Genomic DNA, 21,047 nt, shown 5'->3' on the forward strand with positions numbered 1-21,047 from the left:
GACCATAGGCAGGAATTAATCCTAAGTAGATCATTGTTTTAAATGGATCTGCTTTAAGCGAACATCATCGTTAAATATCTAATTCGGTACTTTCATAAATATTTACTATAAACAAATATCCTTACTACACTTTGACATCTTAGCCAACATTCTACAGTACATGAAATATATAAATTCACATTTTACATCATTTGTGCAATTTGGAATCCGTTGTATAAGTTATATACATATGCACGATCATAGACGTATGTGTTGACAATGTTTTGGAAGTCAACTTCTATTTTTCCCCAATATTAAAAAATATTGAAATAAAAAATTGGATTGGAACTACTATAATATACATTCTATATCTGCATTATTTTTTTTTTAAGTATTTATACTTCTAAGTATTTTCAACGCGATTGCCGAAAGTTTAAAAGTTTTTTTTTTAAATGTTGAGGGGATTAATTTCCACTTCTACAAGGTCTCCTATGATTCACCAAACTTTTTTAAATTCAAAATTATAGTAAAAGTTGTGAAAATGTTCAGAAAAAGTAGAATTTAAGGTGGGGGGAAAAAGGAACAGTTGGTACATAAACGAATATCGGTATTGTTTTTTTTTTTAAATAAAAAGTAGTACATAAAATGGAACAAAGTAACCAGATAGCAATTAAAGACGTACTCACTTACCTCAATAAAATTTGCAACTCTAATTATAATTCTTAACAAAATGAAATAATAGTAATTTAAAAGGAAAACATCGAATTCTATTAAATCAGAGCTTCATATTCGAGGTTATAAAGAGTGTCATTTCTTTTGTTTATCTTAGTCTAAAGATTTTTTAAATCATAAAATTCCAAAAAACAATAGCTATAGATTACAGTTTTTGACTTCGAGATAATAGGATCTCCAAAGTTGGTTTCATTTAATTAATAATAGGATATGTGAAAAAATAGAGTTTGACTACAATCAGAACATGTAAAAATCGATCTTTATCTATCACAATATCGAATAATATTACATTTAAGTATCTAAAACTTAAATGGATTTATAATAAATATAATATTAACCATATAAAAAAAGAGGCTAAAAAACTAAAAATTTTACTTTTTTCGGGACTAACATAGACTATCAAGTACCATTTTCCAAATTTTTATTTGTTCCCATTATAGTTTTTTTCCTAATCTATATCAATATCAATAAAGCACAATTGGATTATGTGTAGTCCTTTTTAATCTAACAAATAACAATGTAATCATGTTAATGAAATCTTGCAGGCGTTTTGCATGTAGCATCGAGTGTGTGCATCATATTAAAAAAAAAATAGTTATAATAAATTATTATATACTCTATATATGTATAGAGTTGTGTAAGAACAGCATGTAAAAATTAATGAAATATCGTAGGCGTGTAGGTCACTTCCTATTATAACCAAATCTATACAATAAAATATAAATTGAAGACTCAACGAGTGTGTGTAGCAAGGTTAAGCTATTTAGCGTTCTAGGGACTGAATACTCCCTATCTCTTCACGTAAAATAATTACATTTTTCGCAAGAAAATATTATTATTCTTTAATTCTTGAGGATAGAACATCTATCTATGTGTGAGTGAGTTCACGATAAAGGGTGAGTAACAATAAAGATTTTCAATATATTTTTTACAAAGTTGTCTGTTCGGCAACGCCTAATAACTCCGTGCAATGCTGCATAATACCGCTAGTACAAATATAATTCAATGATCTGGCCAATTTCTAAATCTTTTACTATTGGAGTTTGTATTTTATTCATAACCAAAGGACAAAAACAGGAATGTAATCAACAAAACTGTAGTTAAATCATAATATTGGTATACAATTTGAAACTGTATTTTTTTTAAACCAAGTCGATATTAAAATTTGGAAAAATGAAGAAAAGGGAGATTTCTTAGCGCGGTATTCTAGCAACTATCTCTTTCAAATAAACAAAAATCCTAAGCAACCTCCTTTCAGCTGTTGAAGAAAAGTATTGCTTTTTTGGTACAACTTTTATTTTTATAAACCAAGGACTTTCGTTTAGAATTTTTGTCATTTTATTTTTATCGTAAGTTATTAATTTTTATATTGAAAAATTTATGAATTCAATAAGTATGATAATTAATAATAATCAACAGTTAGCAACAAGAAAAATACACAAAACCTAACTACCATATCTTTTTATGATATTTTTTGTTCCCTTATGAGAGTCGAGGTTACACATGAATAAAAAGCTTGACGTGGTAAACCTGAAATATTATTATTCTCATTTTCAAAGTAAAGTTTAGATAAACACTAAAAAATACCATATTCAGAGACATATGGGAGATAGTTTTCAATGTAAACTTGACACACAAAGCATTAGATGCAGATGTGTATAATATAAGTCCTAGAAACTGGGAAGGACTTTTTTTAGTTGGCAATCTGTGAAGGATTTTTCACTATCCTAAGCTGGTCTTATTATTATTTATTTCTTAAAGAATGCAATAATGAGGGTTTCCTCGAGAGTTATAAGTATAAATCTATCTTGGAGTCAGATTAGAGTTGAGAATAGACATCCAAGTAATTTCTGTCTATATGTCCTAGATATATTAGGAAAGATATTTGTGTCTATTTTATTTTCTGTCACTGCTGCTTACAGCGGATCTAATTAACATCATGGCAGCTGCTTTCCTCCCAAACATTCTTTAATTTATTCCGATTATGACGTTAATTTTCGGTTTCTTTTATTTTTACATATGGCAGGACATATTTTATGCATACTGCTCATATATATTATTGCTATAAGGAGGCTTATCTTTTATATTTAAAATAGAATTAGTGCAATGATTATAGTAGTTTTATTCAAATAAATAAAATATATTTTTATTATGCATGTTTAACAAAGTTTACAAAAAAAGTGGACAATAATTCTTCTCGCAAAAGGAGATTGTAACTGTGGAAGCATAATAGAATATTTTCCTTTCAGTGTGAAATGTTTATTAATCTTACCAAAATTCTTCCTGTTCCAGTCTGTCCTGATATTAAATTTCCTGCCCAATCTTTTGCTTCTGCCATAAAATCACTTTCATTATTATTATCGGCTCCTAAATCAGCTGGGTTATGCCCCTGTAGTCGTAATTTTTTAGCTTCTTCTTCAGATCTACGAAGCTCAGCCTGAGAGAATTCATCATCTTCAGCTCTACAACAAAATGATGTAAGACCCCGAACAACAACTACAGAAAGAACGCCCATGAGAAAAGTGAAAATAGATGAAAGTACGAAACACCACCATTTACGTTCCTTGAGACATTCTTCATCAGATAAAATTGTTTCATTAGAAAGAAGAACAGCTTCAAGACTCATGTTGAGCACTGAAAAATATAGGAGTTGATTTATTTAATATTTAATAGCACATACAAAAACATTGACCATAATTTATTATTGACCAAAAATTACAAAAGTTGTATAAAACGTTTATTAGTTACAAATAATATTTAATCGATTCCGACAAAAAAAAAACCAGAAAAAATGGACCTTCAGCTATGTTAGTTAAACAAAAACAGTAGTCAAATTCTTTTTGAACATTAGTCATATAATTGAGGAAACATAAAATATGTATTTTTATGTAAGAATTTCCATTTTAAATTCATAAAAAAGTTAGTAGTTTATATTAATTTTATATATTTAAAGCTATAAGACATAATAAAATAAAAATAAAAAGTAGAAATTTTTTCATTTTAATTTCTTAAAATTAAACTTTGTCAAATGATATAATATAATAAGATTCATAGCTCAACATAATATTTCATTAGATAAATATCTCAATTAGAGACAAACCATTAATTTATATTTGTAAATTTTAGAATACTAAAGCAGCTCCATATATACCAGAAAACCAATTATTCATAAATCAATATCAAGAAACTAAACTCAGATAAAAAAAATCCCTAAAATATTTTTTGAATGATTAAACATGATTTAGTATAATTATTCTAACTCTAAATTTCATTGATAAATGACAAACATGCATTCATCTTCAAATGATCATAATTCACTTATATGATCAAACAAGATCTTTGATAATTTCAATTAAATGACTAATTTCAAAGTTAAAAGTATCTTAACTACTTTCTTGTATTTGTTTGTATTCATGAAAATGGCTATACTTCAATAATTTTGTATATTCACTGATTTTCACTTGATAACGACTGAATAACGATTTAACAATGAGAAAAGCGGGAATGACGACCTTGTTATTTTAATTAAATGAGAGAAATGGAAGAAAAAGCAAAGAAAGTTGATACTTTCTTTTTACATTTTTATTGTGAGAAAGTCTTATTTATATTTAAAAGTGTTTTTTTTTATAAATTGAAGCAAAAAGCTTTTTATAGTAATACTTATGGAATAGTTAATTTAACGAACCTCATTCTCATTATCAAAAAAGAAACTAATCGTTTTGGAATTTAAAAAAACAAAAAATTTTATAGCTAAAATTATAATATAAATTCTAACAAATAAATATTTATTCTCACTTTCTTAATACTTCATTATTTCTATATATATATATTTTTTTTTTGTAAAATTAATTCAAGACATATCTAATATAGTTTACGTCTGAATATTATTGAACGTGGTATTGCCAAATATAGTTTGACATTCTCATGTATTTTTTTATTTATAAACATTGGATTAATATGTTTGATTGTCATGAACAACATTAATTATTATTTAATTATTAGTTATAGAGTTTAGAAGATTTAACAAGGGTGAATGTTTAAATCCTAAAAACACCATGATATGCAGAGTTATTCAAATTACTATTTACCATTGTGACAAGTTAGTTAAATTTAATTATTAGAATTTTATCGAACACATCAAAAGTTGTATAAAACCTCTCTTTGAAGCTATAGTCACTCTCTTGTTGTATACAATATTAGCAGGAGTACCTGGGATTGTTTAAAGTCATTTATGGTGTTGTAGATAATAAGCATTTTGCACATGCGGAGTGGGCAAAGGAAATAAATAAAGGCTCCAATGTCGATATTCAATTAAACTCTGAGTCCCAAAAAGGACTTAGAATTATAACTCTGCATTAAATTATTAGGGTTGCTCTTACTATTTTATAAGCATAGGCAAATGTTCAATCCGGTTTTTTATATATCAATGATATGGTTTCTCTATTTTATTTTTTCTCTTACTCTGTATTTATTAAGGATGAATTACTTATTAAACGTTTGATTATGAATAAAAGTATCCAGTTATCGATCATTGGTGTATTCTCCTGAACAGAGCCCTATAAGAAGAGTTACGCCACGAGATTTTAGTGTCCCGTAGAGACAGATATCAACTTTCCCCAATAGAGCTTGAATATAATAAATGAATACTCAAAAATAATTTTATTGGGCTTTATTATTATAAAAAAAAGGGAATAATTACTTTGATAATTATTATTAATTTTACTTTACACATACACATTCTTCATCTTACTAAAGTAGAAGAAGCTATTATATTTTCTTTCCTAATCGCAGTTTGTATTCGTAAATATGTGTGCATTTTTATACTAACATACTTAGACACAGTAAAAAATAAAATTTTATGACATTTATAGACGAATTAATTAATGTAACTACTACTTAAGTCATTGAGTATACATTTTTTTGAATTGATTGACATAGGATTTGAATAAAGCCTCTATTTTTACAAATTGATCTGAACAGTTCTTGGTGCAATAGATTAATTGGACAGAATATAGTTCCTCAACGAATCGTAACTTAAGTGAATTTTCGATGGTTTTATTAGACCAAAGGCGTATTTTGGGATGTGAAGACTTGCAACTTAAAAAATTTATTTGGTTTTAATTAAACACCGAAGAAATGCGCATTTTTAAAGACTTAAACTTTGATTCAGCGTCCCGAATTTTGACATTTTTCTCCTTCAACTTCTTCTTCAATTCGTTTATTTCTTCTTCATATACTCCTTTTTGAATTTGTAGGTTGGTATTAATATCATTTAGATGTTTTATCTTAGGAGAAATGTATGTAATACATGCCATATTTTTTAAAGATAAGGTAACTAATCCAAAAACAAAGTTACCATTATAAGAAGTTTCATCTTCTATTGTTGATTAAGTTAGATTTATGTCCACTAAGTCAGTTTCTCTACTTTTGGAAGTAAGAGGTTCGAAATAAGGAGTTAATTATTTATGATCCTGAAATTGCGGTGTTTTTTTTGTACCTGAAATTTGATCAAAAAAGTTGATTGAGATTTTCTTCATTATTTAATTTGCTTAGCATCAGCTCTGTTCTTCAGAATGAAAATGTGTTTGCTGGAGTTTTTGGTGAGCCTTAGAGCTTAGGTTTTATATGTTTAAACAATGCTGGAATGGCTTGAGAGTTGGAATTCTTTATGAATTGATTTTCTTCAAAATGTTTAGAGCAAGATCCAGAATTATATGATGGTTTCCAAAGATTTCATTTCATTTTTAGAGCCCAATGCCTTCCCAAAAATCCTTCCATTGGAAATTAAAAAAAGTGTAATCCTCTCAGCTCCAGAACGATTCCTGTAGTCCACGGCACGACAACAGGGCATACTTGGGGTATTTTAACAAAATATATTGCCTTTGTGGAGTTTTTCAACTAAAATATAGTGTTAAACTTTGAATGTTTTGGGCCATGACACAAACACATAGAGAAATAAGTTATCATCAAAACGGATAGGCTGGTGGCGTAACTCTACTTATGGAGATCTGCTCCTGAAATAGTAATGCTCTCAATAAAGGGGAATTGACCTCATTGAGCAATGAACTTTTTTTTCTCCTCACTTATTTTTATTATTAATTGAGAAACCAACTACACATTATTAGTAATATTTTAAGATTAGATAAACTACATTTTACATCATATATACCAATAATATCTAAGCAAAAGAGAACAAAAGTGCCACAAAACCTCTTATATTAAAACTACTTCATAGTTGAAGGAGGAATAAATAAAATTAATTAGTACTTTTATGTCAAAATAGTTATTGTGATAAAATTTAGTCAGAATAGGGAAATATAAATCAAATTAATTACTTCTAAGACAATAATGATGGTTTAGATCGATATTTTTCTTGGACTTATGGATCTGAGTCCACTCATAGTTCCATTGAATTCATATCTGTATATGACATCATGAATCTCCTCTCTTCAGAAAAGGTTCTTATGCCTTACTCGATGGATGTCGTCTCAGAAATATGTAAGTATTGTGTATATGTCCTTTAACATCAAAATTGGTAACTTCATCATCTATTGGTTCAAATATACATCCGTGACTCTAGATCTTGTAAAGAATCACTGTATACTTCTGTAAGAACTGAGGAGTTTGATAAAGATAAAGAATACTTGAATGAAATGCCCAGTGAGGAACAAAAATACTTATCATTCTTTATCAGCAGCTCCTCAATTGAAGCTCCTGCCAATGTCTACTCTATTTCGTCTCCGAATATTCTTAGAAAACTCTTCCATTGATTTGCGTCCTCCAATGTAAAGGATTTACTTAACAAACAAAAAGGTCATATTTAGGACACAGAATCTATTTATATGGCTGAACGATTGCTGTAATTAGATACACTTCATCCTCATTTCCGATTCCCTTATTACTTGTAAGTCTCCTCTATCATTGAAAAAAAGTAGAAGACCATGGTGGACCTCTTTTTTAGGTATATTTATTAGCAAAAATGCAAAACATTTTCAACTTTCCTATTACTTACATATATGCATAAATAGTACAAGGGAATTCTTACGTGGTAAATATGTTAATGTATCTTATAACTTTAAAAGACTTATATTGGAAAATATGAATTTCGCTTAACATATTTCAAAGGATAGTGAGTTGGGAGTAGTATTCTGAATTATTAAATCAATTATGTCATCATATTTGAATATCACTCTTGTGATGATTTAGGATCTTCAAATCGATGTTCAATAAATAATTAACGATTACACTATGGCCTTACAATGTACCTAAACTGTACATGAAAACAATTGTTTCAGTATTCATTGACTCTAAATAATTGATTAAGTGCATTGACAATTGTGAAGTATATTAATATGACATTAACACGGAAATTATTTTATTTTTTTTACAATTGTAAATAATGGTGTAATACACCTACATAAAAAGGGTATTAACGTTCTTCATTAATTTAAGTTTGAATTTTGATTTTGTTTTAATTGTTAAGCCTTTTAGTATAATTGAAAATTGATTAATTTACTATGATTTACACTTATTATAACTATATATTTTCACTAATTATAATATATTAAAACTGGTTTTAGGAAACATTACCCAAAACGTTATTGTCGAAAGCCACTTTACCGAACTGACACTTTACCGAACGGACAGTTTGCCTATGGACCACTTTGCCGAATGACCACTTTCCAAATAAAATAGTAAATATATTTGATGATGATTCATGATCCAATACTATGTAATAATGATTCCCATTCATGTTACTCCAAAGTTAAAGAGTAAAATGTTTAATTATTTGTCACAAATTACTATAATTAAGTGTTCATTAGTTAATAATTAATTGATTCAATTAATTATCTTGATGCTTCAAAAGTTAATATTCATTATTGATCATTGTATGAACACAACATAGTAGCATGTAGTTCGAATCTTTTACCGTTTTAACTTGTAGTATTTTAAATAAATTAAATAATATACAAAAACGACAGTGATTTTATCATAGAGACTTTATATCTCTTTGGATTATATACAATGAAAGAAATGCTAAGAAGTCATAACTGTAAATAATACATTATTAATTATAATTCGACATTATGGATTATTTGAAAAGACTCATGGATGGACGAACAAGCATAACAAAAAAACATTAGATCAGGGAAGAGTAGTGGTTTCATATTTTTACTTCGCTATGATCCCGGATGTTTCGGAAGAAGAGGAGATAGGCTGTGTTGAAGCAAACCACTGAGAGGATTTAGAGAGGCACTCAAAGGTCGGTCGTAGGAGAGTATGAGGAAATGAGAGACGTAAGCAAGGAAAACTGTAAAGCTCAATACAGTTGGAACAATCTGGAATCTGAATAGAAAGATGAGAACAACGGTCTTTGTTTCTTTGTGAACCTTCTTTCTTACACAAAGTGAACGAAACAGGCTGTATTACGTAGTCACTCAAGGGACTCGATTCCTCGGAGTTGTGAATGCATACCTCCATAACCAAGTTATGAGAACCATACCAAGTGACTTATAAATTATAGGCTCTTTCATCAAATTTTTGTGTGTATTTTTTAAATATGATACAATGACATTTGAATATGTAACTTCATTCTAATAATGGTCTTTTGTGAGTGTTAAGCTCCATCAGTTAACTAATTTATTGAATAAATGTACCTCTTTCAATATTTAATTACTATAAAAATGTCTTTGAATAATATGTACGACAATTCTTGTAAATATCTAGTTTGATCATCTTCAGTAATTGTGTTCTGCAATAAAATGTATGTCAACATTTTTTTGTATTTGGAACACAAAGTGGCCTAGAAGATCTTGCAAGAGTAAAAAAACTGGAAAATGATGGCAAATATTTTATCAATTGTTCACCCTGCATATTGTCATTAATCAGAATTATATACAAAGTATGTCGTTTTACTGCTGGGGAAATCGGGAGAAATTTTTTTTAAGCTTTTTAGCATCTTAAAGAGTCTACACCTAACATTGAGTCAACAAAAATTAATGACTGATTTCGAAAAGACAATATTAAATGCATTCAGTGAAACTTTCCCAACTTCTAAAATCACTAGTTGCCTTTTTGAAATGGCCGAAAATTTCTATTGGTACATTGTAGATCTGGGCTTCAAAGTTAGATATCTAGCCGACGGAAATTTTAATTATAAAGTCAAGTGATTTACAGGCTTGGAATTTCTCCCAGTCATTGATGTAATTGACAGGGTTTATAAAACTCCCGACGGCGATGATATACTGAAAGAATTTGTTTCTTACTTAGAAACGAATTATATTGGAGGAGAATAAGCTTGTGGAGAAAACCTGTTTAGAGTAAAACCATAATTTCCAATTGAAATTTGGAATATGTACGAAAATACTCAAGCTATGACGATTCAAAATAATAATAGTGCAGTAGAGTTACACAACGCTTTAAGAGCTCTGTTAGTTATATTCATTCCGACGTATTGAAAGACGCTTTTAAGAAGGAAAAGAGCCTACAAAGAAAAAAAAGTGATTTAGACAGGTGCTAGATAATACCAATATCCGAAAAATATTGAAGTATAAATAGAAGGATCTACAACATTATCCTTAATTATAATTCAGACAAAAAGATGGAATATTTAAGAAACATACCTTGAAATTTTAATACGTTTTATGATTTATTCTTCGTTATGTATTATTTATCTTAAATATCATATTTTGTAATGTATTTTTTTGATTTCATTACCCTTAAAAAAAAGTTATAGAAATAAATCATGTAAATATATCATTTGTTGGCATAATTTAGTTTCACCAGCTGTTGGTTCTTAGGAATTGTAATGTAATAATGCTGGATTTTGGACTCAGAATAACTAAGTACTTTTAAGAAATGTATAACAATTCTGATTATTTCAATATCCCCTTCTCGTAGGGATACTCCACGCTTCTTAGGGGTACCCCAACAGTTTGAGATGCCTGGACTAAGGAATAGTAAATATAGTTAACGAAAGAAAAGAGTAATGTTTTATTTCGTAAGGTGTATCCAACAATAGATGTGAATACTTTATAAAGAGATACGTGAAGGGAGTATGTTCTGATAGACTATAATGATTAAAAAGAGAAAAATGCTGGATTTAGCATTGGAAACTAGACTGGAAATATGAATATAGCTTTAGTTGATATATTTCTGATGATTTAAATTTTCATTTGTTCCTGAAGCTTAGGCACGGACAACAACTTGAATGAAAAGGTAGAAAAATCTTGGTAAACATAAATAAATTAATTATTACTTGTGCTCCTTGCGTAGTATAAGTTGGATTCTACTCCAATGAAAAACACATTTTGAAACTCAGGCGACCACGAGATAGAGGAATGTCCATCAGGACATGACCAGGTACATAGGAGTTCTAATACATTCCATCCAAACTATTATTTATTCCCAATGTCGATTGAATCTAAATCAACCCTCTCTGAGTCATTGATTAATCTACACTCGACATCCTCTCTTCTTTAAACATGTTTTCGTATTCGAATTCATTTATTGGGCAGTTGTCATTATTTTTGATAGAATTGTTCTGAAAGTGGTCCTTCAGTAAACTGTCCGTTTAGAAAAGAGGTCATTCGGCAATGTGTCCATTCCAGAAAATGGATTTTGGCAAAAAGGTTTTCGGCAATGTGTCCACGCACGATTAAAACTAATATCAGAAAACCTATACTTCCTGGAAATTCTTGATGTTGAATATGATGAAGAGCATAATTTTGATCGTTTTATGTTTCAGTCAAACTTTTAAGTGCATGGCAAAAGAATTATTTTCTGAAGTAAATGATAATATTAAAAGAGGTATAAAATTAACATATTGTAAAATGAAAACTAAAGCGTCAAAAATGATTGAAAAATTTGAATGGTAGGGATTAAAATGATGATATTTTTCATTAGGAATATTGATAATGTTCTTCAGCCATTATAAAATTTCAACTGTCTAATTGTAATATACGATATTATTTTTAATATTTAATAGATTCATAAATTGACTACAATTTACAATTATCAGTGATGCAAAAAAAAGCTATTATAAGAGAGTCTGGCTTTTTGCAGTTGTTATCTGAATCAAAGAGAGTGCTCCGACTCTGAATATATATTTTTATTTACCAAAGCTGTCCAAATTGTTCTTTTTTATCATCCAAACGTAATGATTAAAATTTAGTGTAGAATGGGCATGTTAAAAAGAAACAAAAAAGCTGATTATCAACCTAGTCACCCTGACAATTAGAAGAATTTTTTCGAGGAGAGAAAGAATAATGCTGATGAAATTTCATTAGATCAGCTACAATCAGCTGTGACAAGGGAGGAAGGAGAAAATAACATAAGCAAGGACATTTACCAGAATTATTCCGATGTCGAGTATCTCCAATTCCACTCTGAGTCCAACAAGGACTTACAATTATAACTCAACAACAACAACAGATTAAGTTCCATCTTTTATGAGCATAACCGAATGTTCAATCAGGTTTTGAATATAATTGTATCTATTTAGGAAATAATGTTCACTACTCAGGAATTAAATAATAATGACAACTCCTAAGGAAAAGAAAATTCATCTTCAGATTATCAATTCCATCAAAACGGAAAAAAACAAAAAAACAAAAACACACACCGGATTTTCATCACTGTCCATACGCCTTCACAAATTCAAAGGAGTCCAAAGTAAATTAGTGTTATCAAAAATTAGGGAATAATTTGTAGGAAAGAATATCTTGCCTTGGACGAGAATACTGGTAGATCCATACATCACTTATTTTCCGATTACCCCGGAGCATACGGACTTGGATTTGATCTGAACACTGAAAAATTAAACTCAAATACAGCTCTGAATGTCTAATAAATATTTACTCTATTCTTTAATTATCTTTAGTATTTACTATTCAAATAAGTAATTAATAGTTATTTATGGAGTATGAAGAGGATTATATTGAAGATGCAAAACAATTAATGATAATTATGAGTATTGGTAGATACGAGTATAATATTAAAAATATATCTTATTATTTGGTTTCTTATATTGATTGTACCATGTATGTTTTATTACTGGTAACCTCGAGGAAAATGTGTATGGTATACAATAAATATATAATGTTATGACTGTTGATTTATTGATTGTATCACTGTTTTGGCCATACTAAATTGAAGTGCTCAGATTTTTTAATCAATTGTAGTAATCAATCGTTTTCGATCACCAGAATCAAGAAATAAAGTTTTTACTTTAGAGATAAGAGTGTTAGTATTTTCAAATAAATTAGGATAGAGTATTGGTATTCTTTTCAGACCATGAGCGAGACTAGTGACATGCAAAATCATTGGAAAATGTTACATGAATTTTATAAGATTTGGATGAGTATCAATATGGAGTGGGGCATTGCAAGAGACATGCATCTTGTTCATTTCCGATATAAAATTAATATTTATATGTAACAATTACAAAATAAAATATAGTTGTTATGTTTATTTGATCTTGTTACAGCTATAATATTTTATTTTAAAAAAGTTAGAACTATTCACAAGAAAAATAAGTAATAATGGGATTGTGTCTCAAACTAGGGACACTGAAGTCCTTACGCACTCATTAAGCACGTATAATTTCTCCTTTTATATTATTATTATTCTTGAGTCTATCTTTACTGGAATTAGTGTTGGATCAGTCCTAGGACACATCACCTTATCAGTCTTTTTCCCCACCCCTTTCAGTTTTTTTTTGTTTTTTTTATCAGTCCGAACTTTTTTTACCATTTAACGGTCCTAAGGACTGATAAATCGGTCTTTCAGTCCTACAGACTTAGCTATCGTTTTATTTTCTTGACTTATAGCTAGGATTGAAGAATGTAAGAACTAAGACAAAAATGAATGATAGCTAGAACGTTCTAGTCACACATCTCCTACAGGTATCTTGTCTCTTTGAAAGAAATTATGAGTTATGATGTAACTTTAGCGACTCAAAAGACGTAGTTAGTAACAACTACGTCATTTTAGCTATTGTTTTTTCTACAAAAGACCGATAAGGACCGATCTAAGAACTGACAAATTTTATTACGATCGGACTGATTGGACTGGAGTCTTTTCAGATTTTTTAGACCGATCCAACTCTAACTGTAATAAATCCTTCTTTTTTATGAGGACCTTAAAACCAAACCTCTCCTTTCTCAATAATTTCAAGTATTTTTGTATGATTTATTCTCCTTCAAGAAAAGAACCAGAAAACTTAGTAATATTAGAAAAAAAGACTAGGTACTAATTAAATTGGAACAGTCTCTTCGGTTTAAAATTCGAATTAGGGTAATTTACTCACAAGTTTGAACCGTATCAATATTAGACAAATACCACCTTTACGACATATGAAAAGTATATAAAAGAAAAACTAAAGCATTTCTGATTACTCCAATTGATTGAAGTTAAATTAGGATTCTTTGCCAAGAATTAGAAGAATCTTTTCGTCGCTCCTGATTACATCCATCCAGGGAGGATTATATACATAGAGAGTTCATGCATTTTCTAGAAAAATGTAGGTTGACACTAAAAATCCTCTTCAGTATTTCTACGTGGATAAAAAACTTTATCAGATAAGGGTCATGGACAGTGATTTGATTAACAATACGACCAAGAATATTCATATTTCTGACTCTATCACATGTATTTATGTGAAACGTTCGTTTACCAAGAAGAATCCCTTTATTAGTCTCTTAGCAAAAGAATTCCGATACGAGTTTCGAGAGGTTCTCTTCATCCTCACTTTGATGTTAATGTAAAAGAAGTGCAAAACTTGGAATAGGTTTCGTTAGGGACACAGAAACGACTCATGAAGAAAGTGAAATTTTTTTATCATTTGAATGAAGATTGTATTAGAGAAAGTCAAAATCATTTCTATTGAGGAATAATTACTTTTTAACTCCTAAAAAGAGGCAACGACAACATCTATCAAGAATTTTATTCAAACATTTTATAAAAATATGAATAATCATTTAATCGGTGCTCTCTGATCTTTTCTGCAGTGGAAGGAAATATCGTTGTTTTAAGGTTTTGTTATAAATTTCCAAGCATTTCTGAATTAGTCGCTCTTGACTCATATTTATCAATTTTATTTAATTTTTAATCATAGTGGATTAATATTTTGTACATACATGATGATGTCCAGATGATCCTTTTAAATGTATTTTTTATTGAAATTATTTGAATTTATTCATTCAGCCTATAATTTTTTTTATTTAGTTTAGAGTTAAATTTTCAACTATTAATTTTATAATTTATGGATTGTGGCTAATTTTAAATTAGCTGATTTAGTTTATTCGATGATTTGTTTGAATATTATAATAATATCAAAGATTAGAGATAATTTGTTGTTATATTTTATTTCCACACTATTCGTACAAATACATAATTTATAAAGATAAAGTGCATTAGAAAAGTGATGATGAGGATTAAAACAGTTCTTCTAAATATTGGATGATAAAATCAAATTTAATTTGACTTCTTCTTTTTAGATGCAAATGTATATTTTAAACACTGTAAAAGATTACTTTAATTGTATTAATGTATGTTTTTAATTATAAATTTTGGAATCAATTCATATGAATTAGAACATGATTTAGTGTGGGGGGTTTACCCTTGTGCTGCGATTATGTATCTTATCTTTATATTTGACTATTTTACTCAAAATATAGACGTAACCAAATAACTTTTTCCCGTATTGTCATTTAAGGAAGGCGATTTCTCTAATTTTATCAAATAGTGAGATGTATCATTAGATGTATTTTTAAAATAATCTTTCCTTTAATTAGCAGCATAATGGTAATAAATTATTCAGCATAAATTAGTACTTCAAATGAAGAAACTTTATCTTGATTTAAAAACAATAAATCCTTGAGATATCATATATATTTCCCAGCCAGCCCGCTTTTCGATTCGTTGAAACAGAATTATCAATCTTCTCAAACTAACAGAATGATTCCATCGACAGAAAACATATCTCTTTGGATTTGAAGATTTTAATATGATAAGAAGATCAATCATATCTAAATAAAATAAGTTCAGAAATGCTTTATATGATTTCTTAGTTGAAGTTATGTGAAAATTATTAAATACAATTTCAAAGGTATTTGATGGTGATCGTCAAAAAAACTTGAAACTACAATTAAATGGAAATTAATGTTTTATACTATTATCTTTCTACTGGTCATTGAAATTTGAATATAAAACAACTAAGACCATTCAATCCTTCTAAATCATGCCCGAAGTGTTATATTTTATAAAATTGTTAATATTGAGCGATTTATTTCCAATAATAAATATGGCTTCTTTTAAAAGAAAGGGATAGACTAAATAAGTCAGAATTCATAATATTATACTATGCAATGGGATTTCTGAACGCATATCTATGTACATTATACACCATCACTCATAATTAATTTGGAAGTCATCGGGTAAATCATATATACATAACATGGAATTCTAGAGACATGGATGACTCACGCTTTTTTTGTTATTCCACGTTGAGGGTTAAATTTTCCTTCTTCTCTTTTACAGAATTGACATACTATTATTCTCTTTCTCCTACTGTCTACTTGTTTCGCTCTGTTTATTGTTTATTATCAGTGATGTGTGTCTTTATACCTGGGGATCCTTGTTCTCCAGGACCACTGGCTTCTATGTTGTCCTAGAGTACATTACATTATAGAAAAAGATTGATATTCCATAAAAAAGGGGCTCTGTAGCCGTTTCCTTGGTTGACAGTCGAACTCTCACACCTCACATGAGCCGCTTCGTTTAATGGATGGAGTCGGACTCTCACAGAGCAAGGAACAAACTAACGTCACTCCTCCGGAGGAGAATATGATTTTATCCCATGGGCTTTCTGTAAACGCTTCTTTGGATTGATGGAGTATCACAAAACTTCAATCCAACAGACGTGATTCCCCACAAGGAGGCTTAGAGTCGATCTCTGAAAAAATTGGGATCCCATCCTACGATCATTAGTTGCTTCCTCGTTGGAAGGGCATGGCCAGGCTTCCACGAATTAAGCATCAAGCCTACTTGAGATCCGGAGAAGGCTGAGATCCCATGCCAACGGCTATCTGTTGCCACTTCAGAGAAGGACGGGATCCTCTTTATAGACTCTTTTGTTGGAATATATATCAATTAACCACGTATAGTTCGTAAATAATGTATAAGCATTTTTTGTTGATCTGAGAGAAATTTATTAAATATAAGATTAATTATTATTCTTGAATTTTATTATTGATTGGAAGATAGCTTAACAATTTTTCAATTTATGACAATTTGTTTGGGTTTGTGTAGCTGATCTTTGTATATTAATGTCACCATTAAGGTTTCTACTATAATTTTTTGTAAAAATATTAAGTAATTGAATCGAACAATGAGAAAATAAACTTTGTAATGAATGATTTTTGAAGAACAATTATAGCATAAATAGTTTTCAAAGTCATAAACAAGTTTACAACATAGAATAGAAAATTGTTTTCCTAAATTTTGGAATTGAAAAAATTGAGACGTCGATTTTCTATTTCTTATTATAATTTGATACACCACAAATACTTTAGTGATCATATGAAAACAAAATTATGTTGGCGAATAAAGACCTCTATTTATTTGCTCCAAGAGTTGATGTTGAGAGTCTTCGAGACCAGATTCACTGAAAGTAACCAAGAGGAAATATTTTGAAGATACAAGAAAGTGGAAACAATTATTACATTTCAGTCTTGAAGCTTGTGACCGTTCAATATAGCCAGAAATTACTTAAAGAAGAGCTTCGTCACTTCTTTCAAGTTCATAAGTAATCTCGTTTTCCTCCATTGAAGCCAAAATTATTGTTTTTAACTTGTTTATGTCCACATCTTCAATTTTATAATCCACTTGAATGAATGTTCCTTATTTCTTGCATATTAAGCCCATCAAATTTAGCAAGTGACAGTATTCTAATTTTTTTCTCAGCATCAAGTATTTGTCTTACTGAAATATAATAGTTTGCTCCAGAGAGTTGACGGTACCAGCTGCATCTTTATTCTATAAAATCACTTTTTACTTGACTGAGAAGAACGTATTTAAAGTCGCAGTTCATAAATAGATGTTGAGCAAGCATTATGGCTGCACTTGTAGTTTGCTTCAAGGATGTAAAGGTTTCCATTGTAAGTCCAATTTTGTGTTTTTTGTTTCTTCCTGCCATAGAATCAACCATGCTTCAAAATATATTCAAAATTATCGGGTCCTTTGCTAAGTGGTTCCTTTGAATATCCCTTTTTCGAACTCCCGCAGAAGGCGTCTTACAATTTACGATATTCCAATACTTTCTTACAAGGGAGACAAAGTTTCCAGTAACTTTCCATGCAGGGTACGTTGAGGAGTAATAATGATGAGCTGCAACTGTGCTTTCATGAAAAATGCTGTCAGCCAGTATAACGTTGGTTTTTTCAATAGGAGTTGGATACACCGCTTTTGACATTAACTTGTGTGCAACTTTGACCTTTTTATGCTTTTCCGTTTCGTATAAGTCAATGAAAAGTTGAAAATTTCAAGATGAGAGGTGAATATCACCAAAATTAGGGCATTTCAATATTTTTCTCCTTTGGAAACAGTTATACAAGTTTTTGAAATTATGAGTACTATCAAAGAGAAGGAAGAGAATTGAATCTGGAATTGCTGGATTTGGTATTTGTGGTTTCCAGGATCAATTACAAAAATGCTTGAGGTGACATTTCCTGTTAGGAGTAGCATTGTCCATCGAAACAGCTATTACATTAAACCCAATATTCAAAAGCTCTGATTTTGTCCTTATGAGCAAGTCATAAATTGTTTCGGAATTGAGGTTAACCACATGATAAAGTACAACGGTATCCCAGTAACTTGAACACGTGATTTAAGCATAAAAACAAGCTAATTTTTTGTAATTTGACCTCCATCCTGACCTATTAATCTTCCTCCAAAAAACTCCACTCTTTGTGCAGTAAAAACTTCATCGACCAAAAGCACAACTATTTTCTCATTATCAGACAGTGACTTGGCTCTTGTAGATAAGTAGTGTTCAGATGAAGAAGATAGTCCAACATTCATAGTAAAAGACGAAGAGAATTTTTTCAAGTGGTTTGGTGATGGCAAAGTTATCCCATCAGTGGACATCTGTTTATAAAGTGCAGGACTTGTATTGTGCCAAACGAGAGAAGTTGCTAAATAGGTAGGAGAAAAGCGTCTGAGGTTTGGATTGGATTTTAGAAGGACGAGTTGTTCAGAGATGAACATTATTTTCTTTCGTAGCTGAGAGTTGACGAAGGACGAATATTGAAGAAGCATATTCATATCATTAACTCAATTAGAAATAATTTCTTGCATTGATGGAGAGCATAGAGATTTCATATAGGCCGGTATATTTTTAAGCTTGTTTATGGAAGTAATCGTTTTTTCGATCGTTATATGCTGAATCATTTTAGGATTCACTCTGATATTTTTTTTTTAATTGAGAGTGTAAGATCCATTTCAATACTTATAGTGAACTTTATTTCAAGGAATGCTTTTAATGAACCTTTCAAGTAGTAAAGTTGAATGCAGTCCTCTGTTCTCTTAGAAAATATATTTTCTGGAAGTTGTTCAATGACCAATTTGGAACATGAGTCTTCAAAATTGTCTATAAGATCCATTTTTAATAACTTTTCTTCCACCTGGATAAGGCATAAATTTTCAGCAGAAAGCCTTGCTGATGATGAATCTTTCGTTGTTGTCCTCTCAAGTCTTTTCATATATAAATATTTTGGAAGATTAGGGAAAGTTCTTGGAAGAGCAGACGGTTTTAAATAACGGTTCTGGAGTTTAGGATCCATAGACAACAACTGTGATTTTCGACTCTACGGTCATCTTGACTCTCAGTAACAAAATCCTTATCTTGAAAATGGAGGGAACAAACTCTTGAATACTTAGAAGTTGCCTAAGCTCCGTCAGTTTTCCTAGGTATGGCTCTAAGCCAGTCGCTTTTTAAGAATTCATCTTGTGGGAAGGAGTGAAGAGAAACGGTTGGATATTTAGCTTCTTTTTTATACCCAGTCCGACAACTGGGTACACAACAACAAGCTGCCATGATTTTAAAATAATACCTATAACATGTCATCAAATATAAATATAAAATACAAATATAATAATTAATAATATGATCCTCATTATAATGAGAAAAGCTGATGTCAAAGAGTATTTGAAGAGTCCATTTAATCAAATTAATTATTTTTTTACTTACAAAACTTCTCAAAATTAACTATTAGTTATCCGATGATATTAGATATTTCTCTTTATGAGATGATGAAGGTAATGAGTAATGACTAACGATGAACAATAACAAAGTTTGATTAACATCAGAGAGAACATTCACCTAGTTGAATGAAAGTATAAATATTAGCACTCAAGGTGGAAGGAAAACAAACGCGGTAAAAGAGTGTGAGTTTTCCATGTCTCTAGAATTCCATAATACATAACTACATCAATCCAAAAATTTCTAAAATATACATTATGAATATTAAAAATACTCGTTATAATATTTTTCATGGAAGTTTGATACCTTTAGTAATATTGAATTTTTTTTTCTACGAAATTTATTTTGTATATCTTTGCATTTGCCACTCCACATATCAGTAATTTATATTACTTTAGCCATCTGCATTAAAATTTAGGACTAATACTTATTTTATTCCATTTTGAGGTCGTTAAAGTATTTCTGATTGATTGACTACAATTTGTTTTCCTTCAGTACGAAAAATATAGATTATGTTCCTATGTATCGCGTGAGAAAAGGAACAGTAATAAATTTCAGTAACATAACTTGAAAACTGAAACTTTGGAATCTCTTTACAAATAGAAAATGTCGTTAAAAAATATAATTTTTAAATCCCTATAGAAGTAAAACTTTAAAAACATAACTTTTTCATCAAAATACTACAGAAAATTGAATTAACAGGTCACCTTTAAAATTGAACACTCTAGTACACACGCTAAAATAAGAATTTAGAAGAAGTTGACTTTTACTGTTACTTCTGACCTATTTATATGACCTTAAAGCCATTTTTTATTAACTTAAAATATTATAAATCTATTGCTTTAATGATTACGACATTTCAAAGTTTCTTCTTATTACTTTGAAAATAAATTAAAAGACACGCATTCATGGTTGAAAAAGTAATTTTCATGATAGAGGTTAGCTTCCAATTTTTTTTATTCTACCAATATATGTTGTCAGTAAAAAAGTTTGACTAAAATTGAACATGCTCATTTTTATTTATAATTAACCCCCCCCCCCTACTTCAAATATTTGATTAGAAATTAATAAGACC

The 21,047-nt window shown here is 29.5% G+C and overlaps 1 protein-coding gene and 1 long non-coding RNA gene across 54 annotated transcripts in view; one reads left to right on the top strand and one right to left on the bottom strand.

Moving 5' to 3' along the window:
• slo (calcium-activated potassium channel slo) overlaps window positions 1-20,176 on the bottom strand; it is a 291,323-nt gene extending 271,147 nt beyond the window's left edge. For 22 of the 50 annotated variants that reach the window (XM_071892348.1, XM_071892341.1, XM_071892335.1 and 19 more), the window contains exons 1-2: window positions 4,141-4,251; window positions 2,984-3,345 (exon numbers count right to left, since the gene is read on the bottom strand). In XM_071892348.1, the coding sequence (XP_071748449.1) occupies window positions 2,984-3,345; window position 4,141 (363 nt within the window). In that variant the 5' untranslated portion in view covers window positions 4,142-4,251. Of the gene's footprint in view, window positions 1-2,983; window positions 3,346-4,099; window positions 4,274-19,960 lie in introns of those variants that run through there. The other 28 variants (XM_071892337.1, XM_071892344.1, XM_071892325.1 and 25 more) reach the window with 12 other exon arrangements.
• On the top strand, window positions 4,854-16,946 carry LOC121127051 (uncharacterized). 4 transcript variants are annotated; one of them, XR_011782921.1, is made up of 4 exons: window positions 4,854-7,615; window positions 8,292-8,405; window positions 9,779-16,148; window positions 16,252-16,946. It is a non-coding gene; the product is annotated as an uncharacterized lncRNA (long non-coding RNA). The 4 variants fall into 4 exon arrangements; XR_005867466.2 differs by having other exon boundaries at window positions 5,374-7,209; window positions 7,292-7,615; window positions 9,779-16,946; XR_011782920.1 differs by having other exon boundaries at window positions 5,374-7,615; window positions 9,779-16,946.
• Window positions 20,177-21,047: the final 871 nt, after the last annotated feature.

Source organism: Lepeophtheirus salmonis, chromosome 12, assembly GCF_016086655.4.
Source record: "Lepeophtheirus salmonis chromosome 12, UVic_Lsal_1.4, whole genome shotgun sequence".
Classification (NCBI taxonomy): Eukaryota; Metazoa; Arthropoda; class Copepoda; order Siphonostomatoida; family Caligidae; genus Lepeophtheirus; species Lepeophtheirus salmonis.